General features: G+C 40.8%; 1 protein-coding gene across 2 annotated transcripts in view; it reads right to left on the bottom strand.

Moving 5' to 3' along the window:
* The window catches only part of WDR70 (WD repeat domain 70), a 221056-nt gene that overhangs the window by 34936 nt on the left and 166133 nt on the right, over positions 1-19987 (bottom strand). For both annotated transcript variants that reach the window (XR_014779175.1, XM_084781528.1), the window contains exons 11-13: positions 14632-14731; positions 11907-11991; positions 10186-10324 (exon numbers count right to left, since the gene is read on the bottom strand). Coding sequence is in view for 1 of the 2 variants with exons in the window: in XM_084781528.1 (XP_084637654.1) it covers positions 10186-10324; positions 11907-11991; positions 14632-14731 (324 nt within the window). In the remaining variant the exon portion in view is untranslated. The remainder of the gene's footprint in view (positions 1-10185; positions 10325-11906; positions 11992-14631; positions 14732-19987) is intronic.

Below are 19987 nucleotides of genomic sequence, written 5' to 3'. Positions count from 1 at the left end.
TGTCTAGGGGTTAAAGAATGCTTTTCAAATACTTTAGAAACCTGTGCTCTGTTAAGTTGAAAAATCTAAAAGAAATGGACATTTTTATACATTCTTGCAAGGCACCAAAATTAAACTAAGAAAAGATCATGACCTAAGCAGATTTGTAACGAACAAGGAGATTGAAACAGCAGTAAAAAGCCTTCCAATTAAAAAAAAAAAAAAAGTCTAGGTCCAGATGGATTGACAGCAGAATTCTAGACTATCAAAGAAGCAAATCCTTCTTAAACTATTCAAAAGAAAGAAAGGGGAGGGAGGGGAAGAGAGGGGGAGGGAGAGAAGCACAGAGGGGAAAGGGAAGAAACAGAAGGAGCACCCCCAAGCTCGTCTATAGTGCAAATATGACTCTGTTATAAAAACAGGTAAAGATACAACAACAACAACTACTACTACAGGACAATATCCCTAATGAACATAGATTCAAAATCGTCAATAAGATATCTGCAAACTGAATACAGACATACATAAAAACATTAGCCACCATGACCAAGTAGGCTTTATTTTGGAGATACAGTGATGGTTCAACATATGTAAGTCAATAAATGTAATAAATCATATAAATGGAATTAAAGACAAAAAATCACCTGATCATCTCAATGGACACAGAAAAGGCTTTTGACAAAATCCAATGTGCCTCCATGATAACATCCTAGAGAGGTAAAACTAGGGGAACATACATCAATACAACAGACGTTACATATGACAAACCTACATCCAACATCATCTCAAACCAAGGGGACTGGAGTCATCCCATTCAAGTTAGGAATGCCACTGTCCCCACTCCTTTTCAACACTGGGCTTGAAGCACCAGCTGGAGCAATAAGGCAAAAGAAGGAAATTAGAGAAACACAAGTATGAAAAGAAGTCAAACTATCCTTACTTGAAGATGACATGACATTATACATCACAGACACCAAAACTTCTACCAGAACCTTCAGAAACTTCAGTCATCTCAGGAAGATGAGGGATGAAGAACTGACCTACAAAACTGAACACACCTACAACAGACACACAGAGAAGGAGGCCAGGGACACATTCCCATTCAAAATAGCCCCAACGGGGGTGGGGACGGGGACCTAGGAATAAATAAGCCTAACCAAAGAGATGAAAAATTTAAATCTTTTTTAAAAATTGGGAAAGACAGTAGGCAATGGAAAGACATCCCATGCTGTAGATTAGTAGAATTAATATTGTGGAAATGAGCATTCTACAAAACTCTATATACAGACTCAATGCAATCCCAACCAAATTTCCCATCTCATTCTTCAAAGGAAAAAAGTCCCCAAATTCATAATGAACCACAAAGACCCCTTAGATAGTCAAAGCAATTTTGAAGGGAAAAACAAACAAACAAACAAAACAAAACAAATCTGTAGGGATTACAATTCTCCACGTAAGAGGTGGGGGACTTGTGCTGATATGCACTCTGGTACCCACAATTTGGTCACTGCCCCTTGGCAAGACCACCCTGAGGGCACACAGAGGAGGGGGTGTACGCTATCCTGATGAGACATAATAGGCTGTGGTCAGACAGTGGGATAGCATGCTCCCCACCATCAGAGGTCTAGGGGAGGGGAATAGAGCAGAAGAGGGAGGGATGGATGGAGGGAGGGAGGGAAGGAAGGAAGGGGAAGGTAAGAGTGAGGGGTAATGAAAATAAATTATAATAAATAAAATATACATAAAAAGAAGAGAAACTCTCTACATATGTATATATATTAATAAAAACAAATAATACTGGTACAAAAATGACATGTTGACTAACAGAACAAAATAGAAAACTCAAACATGAGCACATATAACTACAGCTATCTTTTTTATTTTATTTTATTTGACACAGATGCCAAAAACATTTTGGGGAAAAGACAGAACCTGCAACAAGTTTCATGAACACCTTGCATGACTCTAAACAGACCAAAGACTTAATGTGAAACCTGAACCACTGAAACAGCTAGAAGAAACAGAATTTAAAAAACAAATGACACATTTTTTTTTCTTTCAAAAAATGGTTATGGAACTGAACAGAAAGTTCTTAAAAGGAGAAATAAGAACTGCTTTTTTTAAATTTTTTAATTTTTTTTCATTTTTTTCTCCTTTATTAATTTATTCTTGTTACATCTCAATGGTTATCCCATCCCTTGTATCCTCCCATTCTTCCCTCCCTCCCATTTTCCCCTTATTCCCCTCCCCTATGACTGTTCCTGAGGGGGATTACCTCCCCCTGTATATGCTCATAGGGTATCAAGTCTCTTCTTGGTAACCTGCTGTCCTTCCTCTGAGTGCCACCAGGTCTCCCCGTCCAGGGGACATGGTCAAAGGTGAGGCACCAGAGTATGTGAGAAAGTAATATCCCACTCTCCACTCTACTGTGGAGAATGTTCTGACCATTGGCTAGATCTGGGTAGGGGTTTAAGGTTTACCGCCTGTATTGTCCTTGGCTGGTGCCTTAGTTTGAGCGGGACCCCTGTGCCCAAATCTGCCTATCATAATGTTCTACTTGTAGGCTTCTAGGACCCTCTGGATCCTTCTACTTTGCCATTCTCCCATGATTCTCTCATCTATAGTCTCACTAGAATGTCCTCCCCTCTGTCTCAGTTTCCTGGTAAGTGAAGGCTTTCGTGGGACATGCCCCTTGGGCTAATATGCAGATATAAGTGAGTATATACCATTTGAGTCTTTCTGCTTCTGGGTTAACTCACTCATTATGATCATTTCTAGCTCAATCCATTTATCTACAAATTTCGGGAATTCCTTGTTTTTAATAGCTGAATAGTATTCCATAGTGTATATGTACCACAGTTTCTTTATCCATTCTTCTATTGAGGGACACTTAGGCTGTTTCCATGTTCTGGCTATTATGAATAAGGCTGCTATGAACAGATTCAATGCAGTCTCTATCAAAATACCTACACAATTTTTTAAAGACATTGAAAGTTCAATTCTGAACTTCATATGGAAAAACAAAAAAACCCAGAATAGCTAAAACAATCTTGTACAATAAAAGGTGCTCTGGAGGAGTCTCCATACCTGATCTCAAACTGTACTATAAAGCAATAGTAATTAAAACAGCATGGTACTGGCACAGTAACAGGCTGGTTGATCAGTGGAATCGAATCGAAGACCCAGATATGAATCCACACACATATGGTCATTTGATTTTCGACAAAGAAGCCAAATCCATTTGATGGAAAAGGGATAGCATCTTCAACAAATGGTGCTGGTCTAACTGGATGTCTATGTGTAAAAAAATTCAAGTGGACCCATATTTGTCACCTTATACAAAACTCAAATCCAAGTGGATCAAAGACCTCAACATAAAACCAGAGACACTAAGTCACTTAGAAGAAAAAATGGGAAAGAGCCTGGAAGACATTGGCACAGGAGACAACTTCCTGAACAGAACACCAACAGCCTAGGCATTAATGTCAACAATTAATAAATGGGACCTCATGAGGCTGAGAAGCTTCTGTAAGGCAGGAGACACTGTCAAGAGAACAAAGCGACAGCCTACAGACTGGGAAAAGATCTTTACCAACCCTACATCTGACAAAGGTCTAATATCCAAAATATATAAAGAACTCAAGAAATTAAACACCACCAAACCAAATAACCCAATCGAGAAATGGGGCATGGAACTAAACAGAGAATTCTCAACAGAGGAATATCAAATGGCTGAGAAACACTTAAAGAAATGCTCAACCTCCTTAATCATCAGGGAAATGCAAATCAAAACAACTCTGAGATTCCATCTTACACCCATCAGAATGGGTAAGGTAACAAACTCAAGCGACACCACATGCTGGCGAGGATCTGGGGAGAGAGGAACACTCCTTCATTGCTGGTGGGAATGCAAACTAGTACAACCACTTTGGAAATCTATCTGGTGCTATCTCAGAAAAATGGGAATAGGACTTCCTCAAGACCCAGCTATTCCACTCCTTGGAATATACCCAGAAGATGCTCCAGCACACAGCAAGAAAATTTGCTCAACCATATTCATAGCTTTTTTTTTTTAAAGTCCATTGTCCTTAGCAATTAGGGAAATAATGCAAATCAAAACAACTTTGAGGTCCCATCATACCCTAGTCAGCATGGAGGATGACATAAGAATTCGGGAGAGGGTGTAGGGAAAGGAGCCCTAACTCACCGATAGGTGGGATTGCAAACTGTGCAACCTCTATGAAAATCAGTATGGAAAATTCTCAAAAAACTAAGACTAAAATATGACCCAGCCACACCACTCTTTGTCATATGCCCAAAGGACTCATCGCACTCCACAATAGCCAGGAAGTGGAAGCATCCTAGATGATAGTCAATTGATGAATGGATGGGTGTGCGTGTGTGTGTGTGTGTGTGTGTGTGTGTGTGTGTGTGTGTGTGTGTATAAAATGAAATAATACTCAGCTGTTTAAAATATGAAATGCAGGAAAATAGATGGAACTGGAAAAGATCATATTGAATGAGAAAACTCAGTCTCAGAAGATAAAATGCCAGATGTGCTCCCTCATCTCATACTCCTAACTCTAAATCTTCAGATATGAGTGTACAACGTGGAGTAATTGCAGAAGCCAGCAAAGTAAAAAGGGACTGTGGAAGGAAGAGGAGGGAAAATAGAGGGGTAGCAGGATAAAAGCACTCCGGAGGGGGAAATGGAAAAATGGGGGACCCTTAATTAGTGAAGGGGGGGGAATAAAGGAAGGTAAAACAGTAGCACTGTTAGAAAACACCATAAAAACTATATTATCTGTCTACCTAAAATTACACACATCTCAAGCATACATATATAGGTTAAGTGAAATTTTCCCATCTGGGCTGACAACACTCCCCCTAAGAGACAAAGACTTCTTAAACAAACACCAGGCATGAGAAGCCCTTTTGGGTCATTGATTGGTGTCTCCAACACCTGACAGACGGTGGGTACTGCCCTTGTTGGCTTCCCAGAGTGGAAAGTAAGAGCCTGCTTCTGAAGACGCCATGCACTGCGGCTTGGGACCCAGAGCTAGAACTGACTGACAGCCTCCTCCCTGAGGAGGAGCTTTCATGGTACCAGTTCAGTCTTGGATGCTGATGGAGAATCCACAACTGCCACTCTATTAAACTAGCAAATCCAATAACTACATTCTAAATATTTGTCTTATACCCACAAATAAGTGTAGCTCTCACCTCTCTCATCAAGAAAACTTCTCTTTGCAACAGATAAAGACCAATATAGAAAACCACAACTGATCCAAATGCTGGGAGCAAGTGATCATGTGGTACCGAGTCCCAACTGGTTCACCTACAACACAGCTTCTTGTACCTACAGTTCAGGGCACATGGTGGAAGAGAGTAGTAAAGATTTTAAGAGCCAGAGGAAAAAGAAGTTTAGTTTCACAAGGCTTAGTGATGCGCGCCTATGGTCCTAGCTTTAAATATGAAAAATGAGATATGAAATATGAAATACGCACTATACAACAGATACCATATGGAGAAGTTTATTATTTGAGCATGAGGAGAGAAGGAAGGAGGGGTGGTGCCCCAGGGGGACAGAGAGAGACAGAGACAGAATAAGAGTAGGAGAAAGAGGTAGGTGGGTTTGTCTTTTTATATACTCCTGGGCAGGGGGGATGCCCAGTGATAGGTAGGCAATGACATCACAGGTTGCTAGGCAGACTGCGGCAGTATCCTAACACATAGCACCCAGAAAGCTGAGGCAGGAGGATTCAGAGTTCAAGGCCTTCCCCTATATTACATAGCAAGTACCAAGCAAGATTTGGGCTAACATAGCAAGTGCCTCCATCAAAAACAAGCAAGAAACAACAGGTTCGAGTTATAAGTTCTATTCTGGAATACATCTTAGAAATAGGCCAAGCATACTAGTTAAGTCACACAGAACTACACAAGTAAGAAGTTTGGGTGTGTTGTGTATCTGTCTGTGTATAGGAGCATGGGGGTGGGTAAGGAAGAGCACACAATTGACCCCCAAGAGGAAGCATCCCAAAATAACTGCACCCGCACTGTAAAATGTTTGCCAACAGTGCTGAGTGCAACGAAAACAGTAAAAGCTAAACACCTGCCGTCTCCTACTGAAAAGCTAAGAGTCTCAATGGTTAGTCTACACTAAACACAGAAAGGAAAATATTCAGACTGTGACAATGCAGAGAGTAGTGGCAAAAAATAAGATTAAAAGAATTTCAAATGAAACACACTTCATTGCGTCTTAGCATTACTGCTGGGGCAGGCACAGACACATGGTATGCCATGGAGTGCGTGTGGATGCCAAAAAGTGACTGTGGATTCTATTCTGCTCCCTCCTTCCACCTTCATGTGGGCTTCAGGGATTGAACCCAGGCCATCAGGCTTGTGTAGCAACTGCTCTTATCCAGCCAAGCACTAGCTGGCCTGCACCTGCTGTATTTTAAAAGGCTATTTTTGGACAAAGATTATAGACCACATGTTAGTCAATAAGATTTTAATAGCATAGATCAACATCTCTTGGTTGTAAATATTTGGGTCCACATGGTATCTTGAGCTTCCTGTTGTACACTGTAACTACTTAAGAGTTTATTCTTTTTTAGGAGAGGGCATAGGAAGCAAAGCCAGACATGTGTCACTAAGGTAAACGGGCACATGCAGGGTAGACACTAACAGCCACTGCCTGTGCACTCACCACCAGCACCAACAGTTTCTCCCAAGAGTATTGGATGTTTGTACAAAGTGAAACTTGGCAAGAACCTTCTCATTCTGAATCGTGGAATTACTAAAGGAATAGTGACTGTTGGAGTTTTTAATGACAAAAACACCAAACAATAAAAGAAGTGGTCCGCACACCCTTCTGGCTCTTCTAGCAAAATGTCCACACTCAATCTATTCCAAGGGATGTGTTTATTTTCTTACATTCCAAGTAGGCAAAACTTGAGGCAAAGGGTCAAAAGGGCAGTTTAAAGCCCCTTTAGCCTAACTTTCTACTATATAAACAGACAACTAGGCTGTTTGATGTTAACAACACCCCCCCCCCCGACCACCACCACTCAATCAATGATTTAAAAAGGCCTTCCCAAGCTGTGTGATTTTGTCCCTGTCTCAATGTCTTTCTCCATCTGTCTATTTCGCAGCTTTGCCAAGATGACTCATTATAACGCATGCTTTACTTAATGGGCCTTTTCCTTTGTTAGTGCCTCTTGGTTTGTGCACTCCTCTTGTGCGCTATTACTTAAGGCTAATCTCTTCAATCTTCTATACCCTTTCCTATCAAATCCATCAGTGACCAGCATTTCAGCTATGAGTTATAAATGATTCTCTCAAAACTGTATGTATGCACTTGTTCTCATACACTAAAGCCATTTGCTTATCCACAGTAAGGATCTATACCCAAAATACGACAAGAATATGATAAATTTTCATATCAACAATAGTGCTCAGTGTCTTTCATAAAAATACAGATATAGGTAAATAGATAAATTTGCTTTGACACCAGAGTTTCATGGCGCCCAGACTGGCCTCAGACTCCACGTGCAGCTGAGGATGTCCTTGAACTCCTGAGTCCTCTGCCTTCACTTCAAAACTGAGTGCTGGGAGCCCAGGCGCGCACTACCACATCCAGTTTATATCATCCAGTTCTAGGTACTGAACTGAAGGAATCATCCATTTGTGTAGGCACACTACTAACTGAGCAGCATCTCTATTGCTAAGATAAATTATTATCACAGAGAACCTTCCAGAAGATCAGGTTTCAATTCCCAGCACCCACATAGCAGCTCACAACTGTCTGTAAGTCCAGTTCCAGGGACTCTGACACCCTTACACCAGTGCACATAAAATAAAATTAAATAAATTATAAAAAAAACTAATTTCACATGCAAATGTTCATCAATCTTATAAATCTAACCCTTTCATTTTAATACAAGGAAATGACTTTAAAACTCAGGTGTGAGTGTGTGAGTCCTTGATATCCACAAAATAAAACCACTTCTTTATTGTGGTGTTCCAGTTCAATTCAATCTCCCTAACTCTAAATGCCTTTGTCCTGTTTCACCCTTCAAAGATTCCACTTTGTTTTACACTATGCATTATTCTACTTTTAAAAAGTTGTCTATGCAGAGGACACCACAGTAAAGAAAACAATGCTTCTACCTGCATGTGATTTATAACATGATCGAAGACATGAAAAACAAGTAAGTTTATAACATGAGGTGATGAAAATGGCACAGGGGGAAAAGCAGCGGAGAGAAACATGGTGAGAGAGACAAGCAACTGAAGCCTATTATGTCTAACACGCAGTCCTACCTATATTTCCAGGATTTGTTTACATTTCAACTTAATTTATAATTTAAAACACTACATCAAGAATAATACTGAAAATGTAAAGCCATTTAAAGGTACAGCTTACTTCAGAAATAACCAACTATAATAATTTTAGTTTTTAAACATTTTATGAGAATTTCATACATGAGTACTGAAATTTTACTTTTTGAGATTAAAGCTGATGGATTAAATTATTTCTCTTTGATTCTGGTGTTTTTATTAGCTCTCAGATATACCCCTAAAGTGTATTACAAGCACTAGCAAGCATCAAATGATGTCATATTAGCCTCCCCACGGCCCGCGTGCACATCTAGAGGCTGCCTCCCTGCTGCTTCACACTGGAACTGCTCAAAGTCCAGCACGGCTTCCAGTTTGGGACCTACACATTAGGACTCTATAGCAGCACTAGCCACTGGAGACAAGAGCTCTGTGCCGGTGATTTAGACACAGTTGTTCGACTGTCTGGATCACTTAAGTGTGTAACGGGTCTCAACTGTCTACAAAGAGCTGAAGCAACTGGAGAGAGCGACAGGGGAGCACTGTGCGAGACGAGGCCCTGCTGCGGAGCTGAGCCACAGAAGAGGGCACACACACCAGTGCCCTGTTTCACACTCAGAGAATCAATGGTTTCCTTTCTTTTCTTTTCTTTCGTTTCTTTCCTTTTCTTTCTTTTTAAAGAAAATTTTTTCTGTGTGGCCTTGGCTATCTGGATTCGCTTTGTAGACCAGGCTGGCTTAGAAATCACATCAATCCCCATGTCTTTGCCTCCTGAGTGCTGGGATTAAAAGGCGTGTGTGCCACCACACTTGCCTCTCAGTGATTTTCTTTACCATCTAAATAATAAAATACACCTTTAAAATTTTCAAATTTTCGCCAGGTGTGGTGGTACACACCTTTAACCCCAGCACTTGGTAGGCAGAGGCAAGCGGATTGATTTGAGATCAAGGCCAGCCTAGTCTACAAAGTGAGTCCAGGACAGCCAAGGCTACACAGAGACACCTGTCTCAAAAAACAAAACAAAACAAAAATTCAAATTTTCTCTTTGGAACCTTCATCTCTATTACATTCCAAATAGCTCTAGTCTCAGGATACACATGAGTAAATGAATGAACAAATAAATGAATACTAATATTTTAGTGGCCATATAAATATGTATAGAAAACTAGAGGTTCTGGGTCTTTTAAATATGTCAGAGTTAAGTATAAATGTTTTAAACTTCCAAATATCAAAAATATTAAGTTCACTGAATAGTAAGCCTTCTCTTATTGCTATGACCTTCACATGCAGGATCCTTTCAAAGTCTTAAAGATTTACAAAGAAGGCTAGAGAGATGGCTCAGTGGTTAAGAGCACAGGTTGCTTTTCCAGAGGTCCTGAGTTCAAATCCCAGCAACCACATGGCAGCTCACAACCATCTGTAATGGAACCTGATTCCCTCTTCATAAAATAAATAAATAAATCTTAAAAAACAAAAACAAAAACGAAGACTTAGGAAGCAGTGATGAACTTCCTCCTGTCCAAGGGCAGAGTGTTTCACAATTGTCAGAAGCATGCTTGTTGTAGGCCACTCACTTTTTTCGTGCTGCATGATCTTCAATCTCGTCCTTCCTTAGTTTGCTTCCAGGAAAAACACAAAGAAGGCACAGCTGAATTTCTGACTAAAGGCTGAGCCTGTAGAAAGTACTGAGTTGGGAGAAGAGATGGTGTAGATCAACCAATCTCAATGTCCTAAAAAGTCTTCTGTTGAAGAAAAAAAAGAAGCCACCTCTATACTATAGAAGCCAGTTCTCCTGAGAAACAAAGCAAACTACAGATGCAAACGTCACTTCGTTCTCAAGACTAGGAGGAAAAGGAGGATACACACCGCATCTGTGATGTCCATCTCATACACTCTTTGGAAAGTCCTTCGCTCAAAGAAGACCAGTTTGCCATTGCCACATCCCCTTTGAACAGAGGTGCCGGTGACGATGAGTTTATCATCAGGACTGAAACAGCAGTCGGTCCTACACCAAAACAGTTGATAAGTATAAGCTCGTGGCCCCCAAACAACAGTCATCAAGAATGAGCTAATTAAAAACACATAAACAATCCCCACAAAAGAGCTATTGCCTATAGGACTTACATATCAGGCACTTTACATAATCAGGCTAATCGTCACAATGCTGCTATGAGATAGATGTTCTCCTCACTGGCCTAATGAGGAAGCTAAGACAGAGAGGTTAAACAAGCCTTGCCCAGTGTCACACAGGATGTGACACTTCTGGGACTCAAATGCAAACAGTCTGGCTGCAGAATGCTTCCCATTAACTTCCACGTTCTGACATGTCTTTAATGTACTAAGAGCATGAGGAACGTTCCATGCAGAGTATCACAGACAAGCAAACATCTCTGATAAAGCTGACCTCCTCATAACTGCTTCGGCCGCTTTTCAGAACTACTTGTACTGGCCCCATCACCAGTATCACCTCCAACTTTCAGTCACATCAAGTCAAGCACCATGCCAGAAGAAAACTTCAGTGCTAGAAGCAAGCACTGTGGTGTCGTTGACTCCACAGCTTCATTGTCAGAACCATGGCCATTTAATTGTGAGTAGCGAACATAATAGTCAAAGAACTTATGTAGTAGGCACTGTTTTAGCAGGTGTAATGGCTCAAAAATCTCTTTTTATCTATTCTAAATTGGTGTTTGCTGGTGCGTTGTTATTAACAGATGATGCTCCAGGCAGTGGGCTGTGTGGGGGCGGGGCTCCACTGCCACACAGTTCCTCTTATTTGATGTTTCCGTTACCTTCATACCCTCTCTGTTGGTCATTATCTAACACAGATGTAAAGTTTTACTTCTTCCAAAATAGAAACTGTTTCCTAGGCACCAATTATAGGACTTAGAGGTTAAATCCTGCCTCAGCTGCCTCAGAATAATCTTTGAAAGCTTCAGTTGCCAGACTTAGGAGAGGGAGATAACAGCGTTTGGTCATTCCGGCCAAGACAGTGTGAAAAAAAGACCTCCTGTATTCATACAAGTATAACACAATATCACTTCAATTATCTCTAAAACAAATTAGCAAAATCAAAAATATATATACTTCACAAGTCCCTTTACTAGAAGATTTAAAATGCTTGATGCAGATTAACATTAAAGAAAGTTCTTTTACATCCTCCTATGCTAATCAAATAACAAAATAAGCTACATGTGGGGCTGGAGAGATGGCTCAGTGTTTAAAAGCACTGGCTGCTCTTTCAGAGGCCCCAAGTTCAATTCTCAGTGCTCATATGGCATCTCACACCATTTATAACTCCACCAGGCGCACACATGGTACACAGGCATAAATACAGACAAAACATTCACACACACATTAAAAAAGAAAAAAAAAGCATTAGGAAAGAAGCCCGGTGGGGGTGGTGCACACCTTTAATCCTAGCACCCAGGAGGCAGAGGCAGGTGGATCTCTATGACCTTGAGGCCAGCCTGGTCTACAGAGCAAGTTCCAGGACAGCCAAGGCTACATGGAGAAACCCTTGTGTGAAAAACAAAACAAAGCACACCCACAAACAAAAACCAAAAATTAGAAAAGATAAAACAACTTACATTGGGAACAAGGTGGGAAGGTCTGAGGCTGAAAATAATGGCTTATTAAATTGTCGGATGTCCCATAATTTTAATGTGTCATCACCTAATTGAGGAGTAAAGGGGAAAAACACAAGTGATTTTTGTACAAAAGAACTCATGCCAGCTTAAGGTTTCCTAAATGTATATAACTTTAAAGACTGGGGGTTGGGAAGAAGTAAAGAAAAGCGGATAGAGGGCAAAGGAGAGGGAGCCCAAGTGCGCCTAAGTACATCTATCTCCCTTTTGTAATTGTTTCTGGAGTTACAAGAGGCAGTAACAGTTGCAAAAATAGTATAGAATTTTATGATAGCAAGTTATCCTCCTAGCAATTACTTTTCAGGTTCATGAGCATCTGTAGGCAACTCCAGAGAAACTACACCAAAGCTTAACGCTAGAGCAGACGCTAGCTCCCCATGGTAGGCTGAATATAATCTGCTTTCTTGGGAGACCTTAAACTCCAGAACCATCAGGGCTGAGAAGAGCTCAGCTCACAACAGATTATTTTCCCATCAGTGTGTGGGTGGGGCGCTCCATCTACACTAATCACGTGGGCCATGTTTTTCCCTGACCTCGGAGTAGTTCTACTTGTGCCCATCAGCCTTCACTTTGCTGGGAAAATATCGCTTTTCCAGCTACCTACAGAGCAGTGGATATGCTTTTAAAAATACTGTTTCGACATTCTATAGAGCTCCTCACAAACTCCTGATGAGAACAAGAGCCAAGCTCAGATAAGTAAGTCTTCGCTGTCCTTTGTCCCCAGTGTCCACAGCCTAAGATTGGTCTCAGCCTTTTGGGCCTAATAAGGAATCAGGATCAGCTGTGGGTGAGAGAGGAGCATTAATAAAATCCCTCTGTCCCCAGGGACTCTTCCTCTGAGACCTGACTTTGGACTTATGGCTTTGTACTCTGTGAACTTCGTAAAGTTCGCCTTTGGAATGTTACTGTGTCGTCACAAGTGAGGTCACAGAAAGATCCTCGGCCACGCCCCATAAGGTACCGTTCACAGGCTGCCCCAGAGGTTACTCATTCCCCTCTGCTAACACAGTCTTACCCATGTGAGATGGATGCCGCAAACAAACCAGGAATAACCAACATGCAACCGTATGAGTCTATACGCTTATAATAAAATAACATAGAATAAAATATAGCCGTTAGATACTAGAACCTCCGCCAGCCAGGGCTAGTGTTTGAACTCAGAAGCGGGGCACACAACAGACTGAGGATGTGCAGTACCAGGCATGGACTGATACAGTAGGAGAGAACAAATGTAGCTGGGAATGTTGGCATACAGCTGAGTAACAGCCAGCATCCTCAGGAGACAGGAATCAAGGGTCTGAGGCCAGCCTACTGATTGCCCAGCTGAGCTATCTGTAAAGCCACCACAGTTTATGGATGTGCTCGGTGGTGGAGCGCTTGCCTAGCACATACTCACAGAGAAGAAAAGAATGTAGATGATCCCAAGGGCAGAAGCAAAAGCTATCCCCAAAAACCAAATTCCTATGAAATTTGATGCAAAAATAAAAATCTAAAGCTGAAAGCATATAATTTATACATTGTGGTTGGTAATATTTCTACATGTGTGTGTATGCATGTATGTACTTATTTATTGCATGTATATTCAAGAGCATGGTAAAGCTTGCATGTGGAAGGCAACGGACAACTTCGTGGAGTTGTTTTCTCCTCCCGCCATGTGAGTTCTGGGAAGTGAATGAACTGAGGTCACCAGGCTTGGCAGCAGGCACTTTAAGTGCTGAGCCATCTTGCAAGTCCAATTACTGACTTTTGATATAGACAATGTTGCCAAGTTGAAAACACATTTTAATAATAATACCTCAAAGAACATGATGAGCAACAACAACAACAACAACAAAAACCCTTATGCAGATGGCTTCAAATGTGGCAAACAAGCCACTAGGCAAAATGTCCTCCTCTTGGCTACAGACAGAATTCTACCTAAAAATGAGCAAGCTTGGATGCAGGCAGAGTCAACGGCCAAACTCTGCAGGCAAGTCCTCAGTAGTTTCTGCCTCACAAATATGTCTGTCAGTTATATTGGCCCAGAAGGCTGAAGATGGTGCTCCAACGTGATAGAGAGTTTTGGGTGACTGTTCAGGCAGCAAACTGTCTCTGTTGTTTTTTCATTTTGGAAGCTGCTGACCTGCACTTCTGGTTTACTCAGCTAATTAATTTTTACTCCTTCTCAAGTTGATGGGGTTGAAGATCAGGTAATTTAGTTTTACAATTAAGCTTAGTTGTTTAGGGGTTAAGATGTTTTTAGGTCTACATAACTTTTTAAGTTGATAAAAATGAGATATGATAGATATTGATTTACATTTAGAGTTGTAGACTTACTAAGATAGGAAAGATGTTTTCTTCAAGGTTGTGAAATAAAAAGAAGGACAGCTCTCAGCCAGCCAAAACACTATGAATGTAACATTTTTATGATTCCTGATTGTTTCATGGTTCTTCTTCCTATATGTAGTCTATTGTATTTATGTGTAATAATATAAATGTATATGTAATAATGATAATAGTAATGATAATAATAATTTTTAGAAAATAATAAAAAAACAGACTGGCAAAGGTATATTAACAAAAGCACAGCTAACTTCTGAAGCACGGGGACATTAGTGTGACATTTGCTAAGAGTTAAAAATTGTCTTCTTACATAGAGGAAAAACATCAGAAAAAGCTGTTTACCTACCTCCACGAGAGGCAAGGACGTTACCATCATAGGAAAAAGCCACACAAGAAGTGTCTGTGCCAGGGGCATGAGCCTGCTTATAGTGGAACTTAGGATGAACCTGTTAGTAAACATAAGCAAAGCATTATTGTTTCTTTTATATTCAAATGAGACTAATCTTGTACAAAAACATATTATCATTCAGAAAATTATATATATCCTAAGTGAAGTACTAATTTGACATGATTATAGTTTTGTTCCTTAAAAAGAAAACACTAAAGGGCTTTAACAAAGTTTAAGTTTTACTTGCTTTAACAAAGAAGAGATGAAGTCCTAGCAGGAGACTTTGTTTTTCTTTCTTTTTTTTTTTTTTTTCAAACAAGGCCCAAGTAACATAAAATAACAACTATTTTTATATTATGCTTTTGAAGCTACTGGAATCATTCTCTACATATATCTGAGAGATAAAATTAAATAAAACAATCAAATGAGCATATTACTTATTTAATACAAAATGTTCAGTTTATTCTTAGCATACAACAGACATGGTGCGCACACTTGTGGCTCTTGGACTAGCTAATGTGCTATTTATTGTGGATGCTGGTGATGGTGGCAATTGGCGGTGATAGTAACTCTTACATAATGCTTAGCATATCCTAGGCACTGTATCTGCAACGTCTTTAACAGAGTCTTAAACATGCAATTTCTGAACTTCTCAGTCATTCTGGCATCAAAGATGGAGCTTGTAGAGCTCAGTGTCTGTCTCTTGGTCTGTATGTGTCAAGGACAGCTCTCAGGCAGCATGATGCCGTGTCTGTACCCCAGTCTTTGGTAAGCTGAGGCAGGAGAGCCACACTGATCTCAAGGCCAGCCTGAACAGAGAATTCCAGGCTAGCAGAGTGAGATCCTGTTTCAAAAACAAAACAATTTCAGACAGACTTAAGCTTGAACTGGGTGCTGTGTCTCAAGAAGACAATGTGTAATTCTGCCACCTAAATGTGGATTCTGAGAGTAAGGGGAAGACGGCTACCAGTCTCTGGTTCTCTTCCCACTTTTCCTCCCTTGGCATTTTGGCAATAAGTTTCGTAACTGTCTAACCCTGCCCTGGCATCATCTGCTTCCCAGGGAACCCTAAGACACATAGACATTAGGAAGCAAGACAAGCAGAGGTCAGTAGAGACACGCACGCACTGCCTTACTGCTTTTGGAACCCAGTCAATGGGTGAGAAAACATGTATTACTTTCCTAGATGATCAGAGGCGCGCTCAGTTAGCCCCTGAGCACAGTGGGTCTCGACTGTAGATGGAGACCCTTTTGGTGGTTGGATGACCCTTTAACAGAGGTTGCATATCAGATATTTATATTATGATTCATGAATAACAGTAGCAAAATTATAGTTATGAAGTAGCAACAAAAATAATTTTAGGGGTTGGGGGTCACCACAGCATGAGGAGCTGTATTAAAGGTCCACATTAGGAAGAGGCATGTGGGTAAGGGGTCAAGATGAGTGAGCTGTCCCGAGCCATCGAGCTCTGACTTACGCTCAGGATCACTACAGGGACAGTACACATGGCAGAAACCAGCCATGCCAGCCCAGACAACAAGCACTAGATGGTGCCACACAATTTTCTCAGTATTTAACATTTTGCCAAGCAATATCCATCATAAATAGTCCCATCTCCCTTCCGTTCAAAGTTAACTGCACTTTACCATGTCTCATACTTTAAGCACAGCCCCCTTCTTTTGCCTGTTTTGTGCCTACCTATGGGAGTAGGAATTCCCTCTAGCAATGTTTGTTAATTCTGGCCATGGTTAGCTTCAGTTAACCATTGTCTCTGGAAGGTGTAGTCTGTTTCCGATGAAGTATAGCCATTTATTTATACATTCTTTGATATCAAGATAACACAGTACAGTATGATAATTAAAAAGTGAGAGAAGAACTGTCTAGAGACATGGAAGGGCTGGCCTTAAAGTGAGTTTCTTTATGGTACTAGATAAACCTTGCCCCGTATTTCTGACTTTTTCCTTCAAGTGGGTTGAGGGCCAGTTGTTTCTTTCCCAAGCATACATGTGAATTCTGAGAACCCTAGTGAGACTCCTAGGATACAGTAATGTTATCACACTCCATGGTGCTTACAGAGCAAAAGAATTTTTGAGCAACGAACTTTTGAGCATGGAAATATACTCCATAGTAACTTGACACTTGCTCAAGTTTCTGAGTTCTTTGAATCCAGAGAACTATGTTCAATACCATGATGCTTCCCTTGTCTATTTCCCTTCTGTTTTAGTTACCTGTTGCTGTGACCAAATGTCTAACAAGAAACAACTTAGGTCAGGGGGGCAGAGTTATCTTGACGCATATTGCGCCCACCACGGCAAGGCAGCCCATGGCAGCAGGAGCAGCTCACAGATGTGGCACGAGGAGCTTGCTCACACCTGCAAGGATTAGAGTAAGAGAAAGGGCAATGCCAGTACTCAGCACACTTTGTCTTTTTAACCCTTTTATTCAGTCTTGTGCTCACATTCGGTCTTTGTAGCTCAGTTATTCCCTTCTGGAAAGGTCCTGCCTCTGGGACACATGCCAAAATGTGCCTCACTGACTACTTTCTTAGTCCAATCAAATTGGGAATGAAATTCTCTTCCCTCTTTCCATTTGCCACTCCTCCTTTTTTCTTTCTTTTAAAGAAATAATTTAAAGATAAAAGACAGAAATGGGGGGGGGGCTGCAGAGATGGCACAGGGGTTAAAAGTGCGTGCTGTTAAAGCTTGAGGATGGAACGGTGAATTCTAGCACCCACACAAATGCCAAGCACTGGCCATCAAATGACATAACCCAGCAATGGAGGAGGCAGAGACAGGAGGACCTCTGAAGTTTGCTGGATGCCCTCCCTTGGCTTCCAGGCATGCACAGGTATAAACATTTATGGGGACACACACATACACACGCGGGCGCGCCTTAATAATCCATTTATCATTCCCTATAATGTAAAATAATGGAAAATTTAGGATCCACATTTACAATCCAATAACATTTATTGAGAATTCTTGTACATATAGCAGAGAAGAAATAAACATAAGGCATGAGATTTTCTTGAAATGATGAACCAGTTGGGAAAGAAAAAAACATGTATAACTACTATTCTTTCATGAAGCATAAGTCCATGAATGCATCAGGTGTGGTGTGCAACAAAATGCTTAAGCACTGACCTTGAGCCACTGATGAAGAGCTCAGAGAGGACAGAGAAAAAGAATGCATTCAGGAAAGGATTGCACTTCCCAGCAGAGTGCCTGCTATAGCCAATGTGACCCCACAGAAAACAGCTATGGTTTAGCATTTACTTTTCGTCTCTGTTTGGCAAAGGGACAGTCCAGCCTTCCTTCATGACCAGACTATGTTGCAATTGTATGCCTGTTCGGTCATCTGAGACCAGGTGACTGCAGTGTGTGACTACCTAGGGCTCTATCTGGTGGCCAGCTGGAAGCTGCAGCTGCAGGAGAGAGCTCAGCCACTGAGAGATGTGAGTCACAGGCAGAACATGACGCCAGTGCTCTGGAATCTTCTGGCTCCCTGTGTGCTTGCAACTTGAAATTCAAGGTGTTTACTTTAGTCTATAAAACAAACCCCTTATGGCTAGGGCAAAAGTTACCTTCACATCAATCTCCCCTCTTACAAACCCTGGCTGAGATCAGTCGGTATACCAATTAGGTACTCTGGACTTATGTAGAAATGTAGCTGGAAAAAAACGTTCCAGAAAGAGTTCGTACTTTTAAATTTTCAAGAAGGCATGAAGTGAAACAGCTTGTCTTCTCTTAGACTTTGAGACTCTGGCTTATAATCTTGAAACATCATACAGATTCATATAGAAGCTGGGGAGAACGTCTGGTTAGATTATTTAAATATCTGGCACGTTTAACTGTTCTGATTTTAAGCAAATATAATTTTGATTAGAAAAAAATGGGGTAACCAATATAGAATTCCAGAATCTTCTATATGTCTCCATGTGAGGATATCACCTAAATCACTGAGAGGAATGATTTAAGAAAGTCCTTCCAGAGACAGGCCAAGAACAGGGTTTCCCAGAGAATGCTTTGTGTAATATCATCGTACTGGAAGGCCACGGCCAAGTAAGCCTGGGAAACTAGAGTTTATTTGCATACCATGGCCTTGTCTTGAAGATTCACAATACACATCAGTATATTAAAAACCAGAGTCTCTTAAGTAATCGTCCTGGAATAAATCAACCTCTTTAACATTCCCCGAAGTTTGACTATATGCAACTATTTTTTCATAACATAGACCAGCATGGATTGAACCAATCTTCTCTGGTCCTTAAGTGGGAAACATGCATCTTGAGCAAGGGTTAGCAGACTTTTCTGGAAAGAACCAAATGGGAACTATTTTAGACTTTGAGAACTTTACAGATCCTGTCACAAGAATTTACTTCTGCTGTGTAGCATGGACAGACACTTATATGGACAAATGGACATAGGCATATGTCAAAAAACAGAAACCCACAAAACAGCATCCACAAAAAGAGATGGCAAACTAGATTTGGTCCCAAACTAGCTAATTTGTGGATTAGAAAACAAAACAAAAACAAAAAACAAAAACTGTAACCCTTAAGGAAAAGCCCTCTGTTTACTAGAACATTGTTAGGCCAAATGAAGGTTACTTTGTAATTTAGTAATAATTTTAATTTGTTATACTAGTGGTGGCAATAATAACAAAAATGATGATAATAACCACAGCAGCTACATTTGTTGAACATGTTGCTACTTGGACAGCAACACTACATTTTCTAATTTCATCCTTCCTCCTCTCTGAATGACGCATAATTATCTCATTTCACCAACAAGACGACTTACCCATACGCACATGACAAGAAGCCGTCAGAGTAAAAACTCAAACACTGACTCTGGCTCCAGGAAAGATACCACTCACTCTAGCAGCTGCTTCTTGAAAAGCGGTCGTGTTTCTCTCTCTGAGCATGTACGTGACAGTACCATCACAGTAGGCCTCAATGAATCCAGTCTCTTTATCGCCCCAGGATACGTAATGAAGCAAGAGTTTGATAATATGAAAGTTCGATAACATGTTCCTCCTTCAAACTCTGTAATCCATCACTTTACACTAGGATGCATTTATCAGTCTAAGGCAGAAGCTAGCTGTCTCCTGTCCAAACAGAGGCAATAATACAAACAAGAACAACAAAAGCAGCCAGGTGTCCCCTCCCTCTTTTCCTAGTTAATGGGAGCTAGGCTATCATAATAGGAGCAGTAGCAAACACCTCCTGGCAGGGTTTACTGTAGCTGCGCACTGTATCTATTAAACTTATTAACCCTTTGCATTTTCTCATCGGGCTGTGAGTGCTATCAT

Source organism: Acomys minous (assembly GCF_964271855.1).
Source record: "Acomys minous genome assembly, chromosome: 5".
In the NCBI taxonomy this organism is placed as follows: Eukaryota; Metazoa; Chordata; class Mammalia; order Rodentia; family Muridae; genus Acomys; species Acomys minous.
This window is presented reverse-complemented; position numbering and strand designations above follow the sequence as displayed.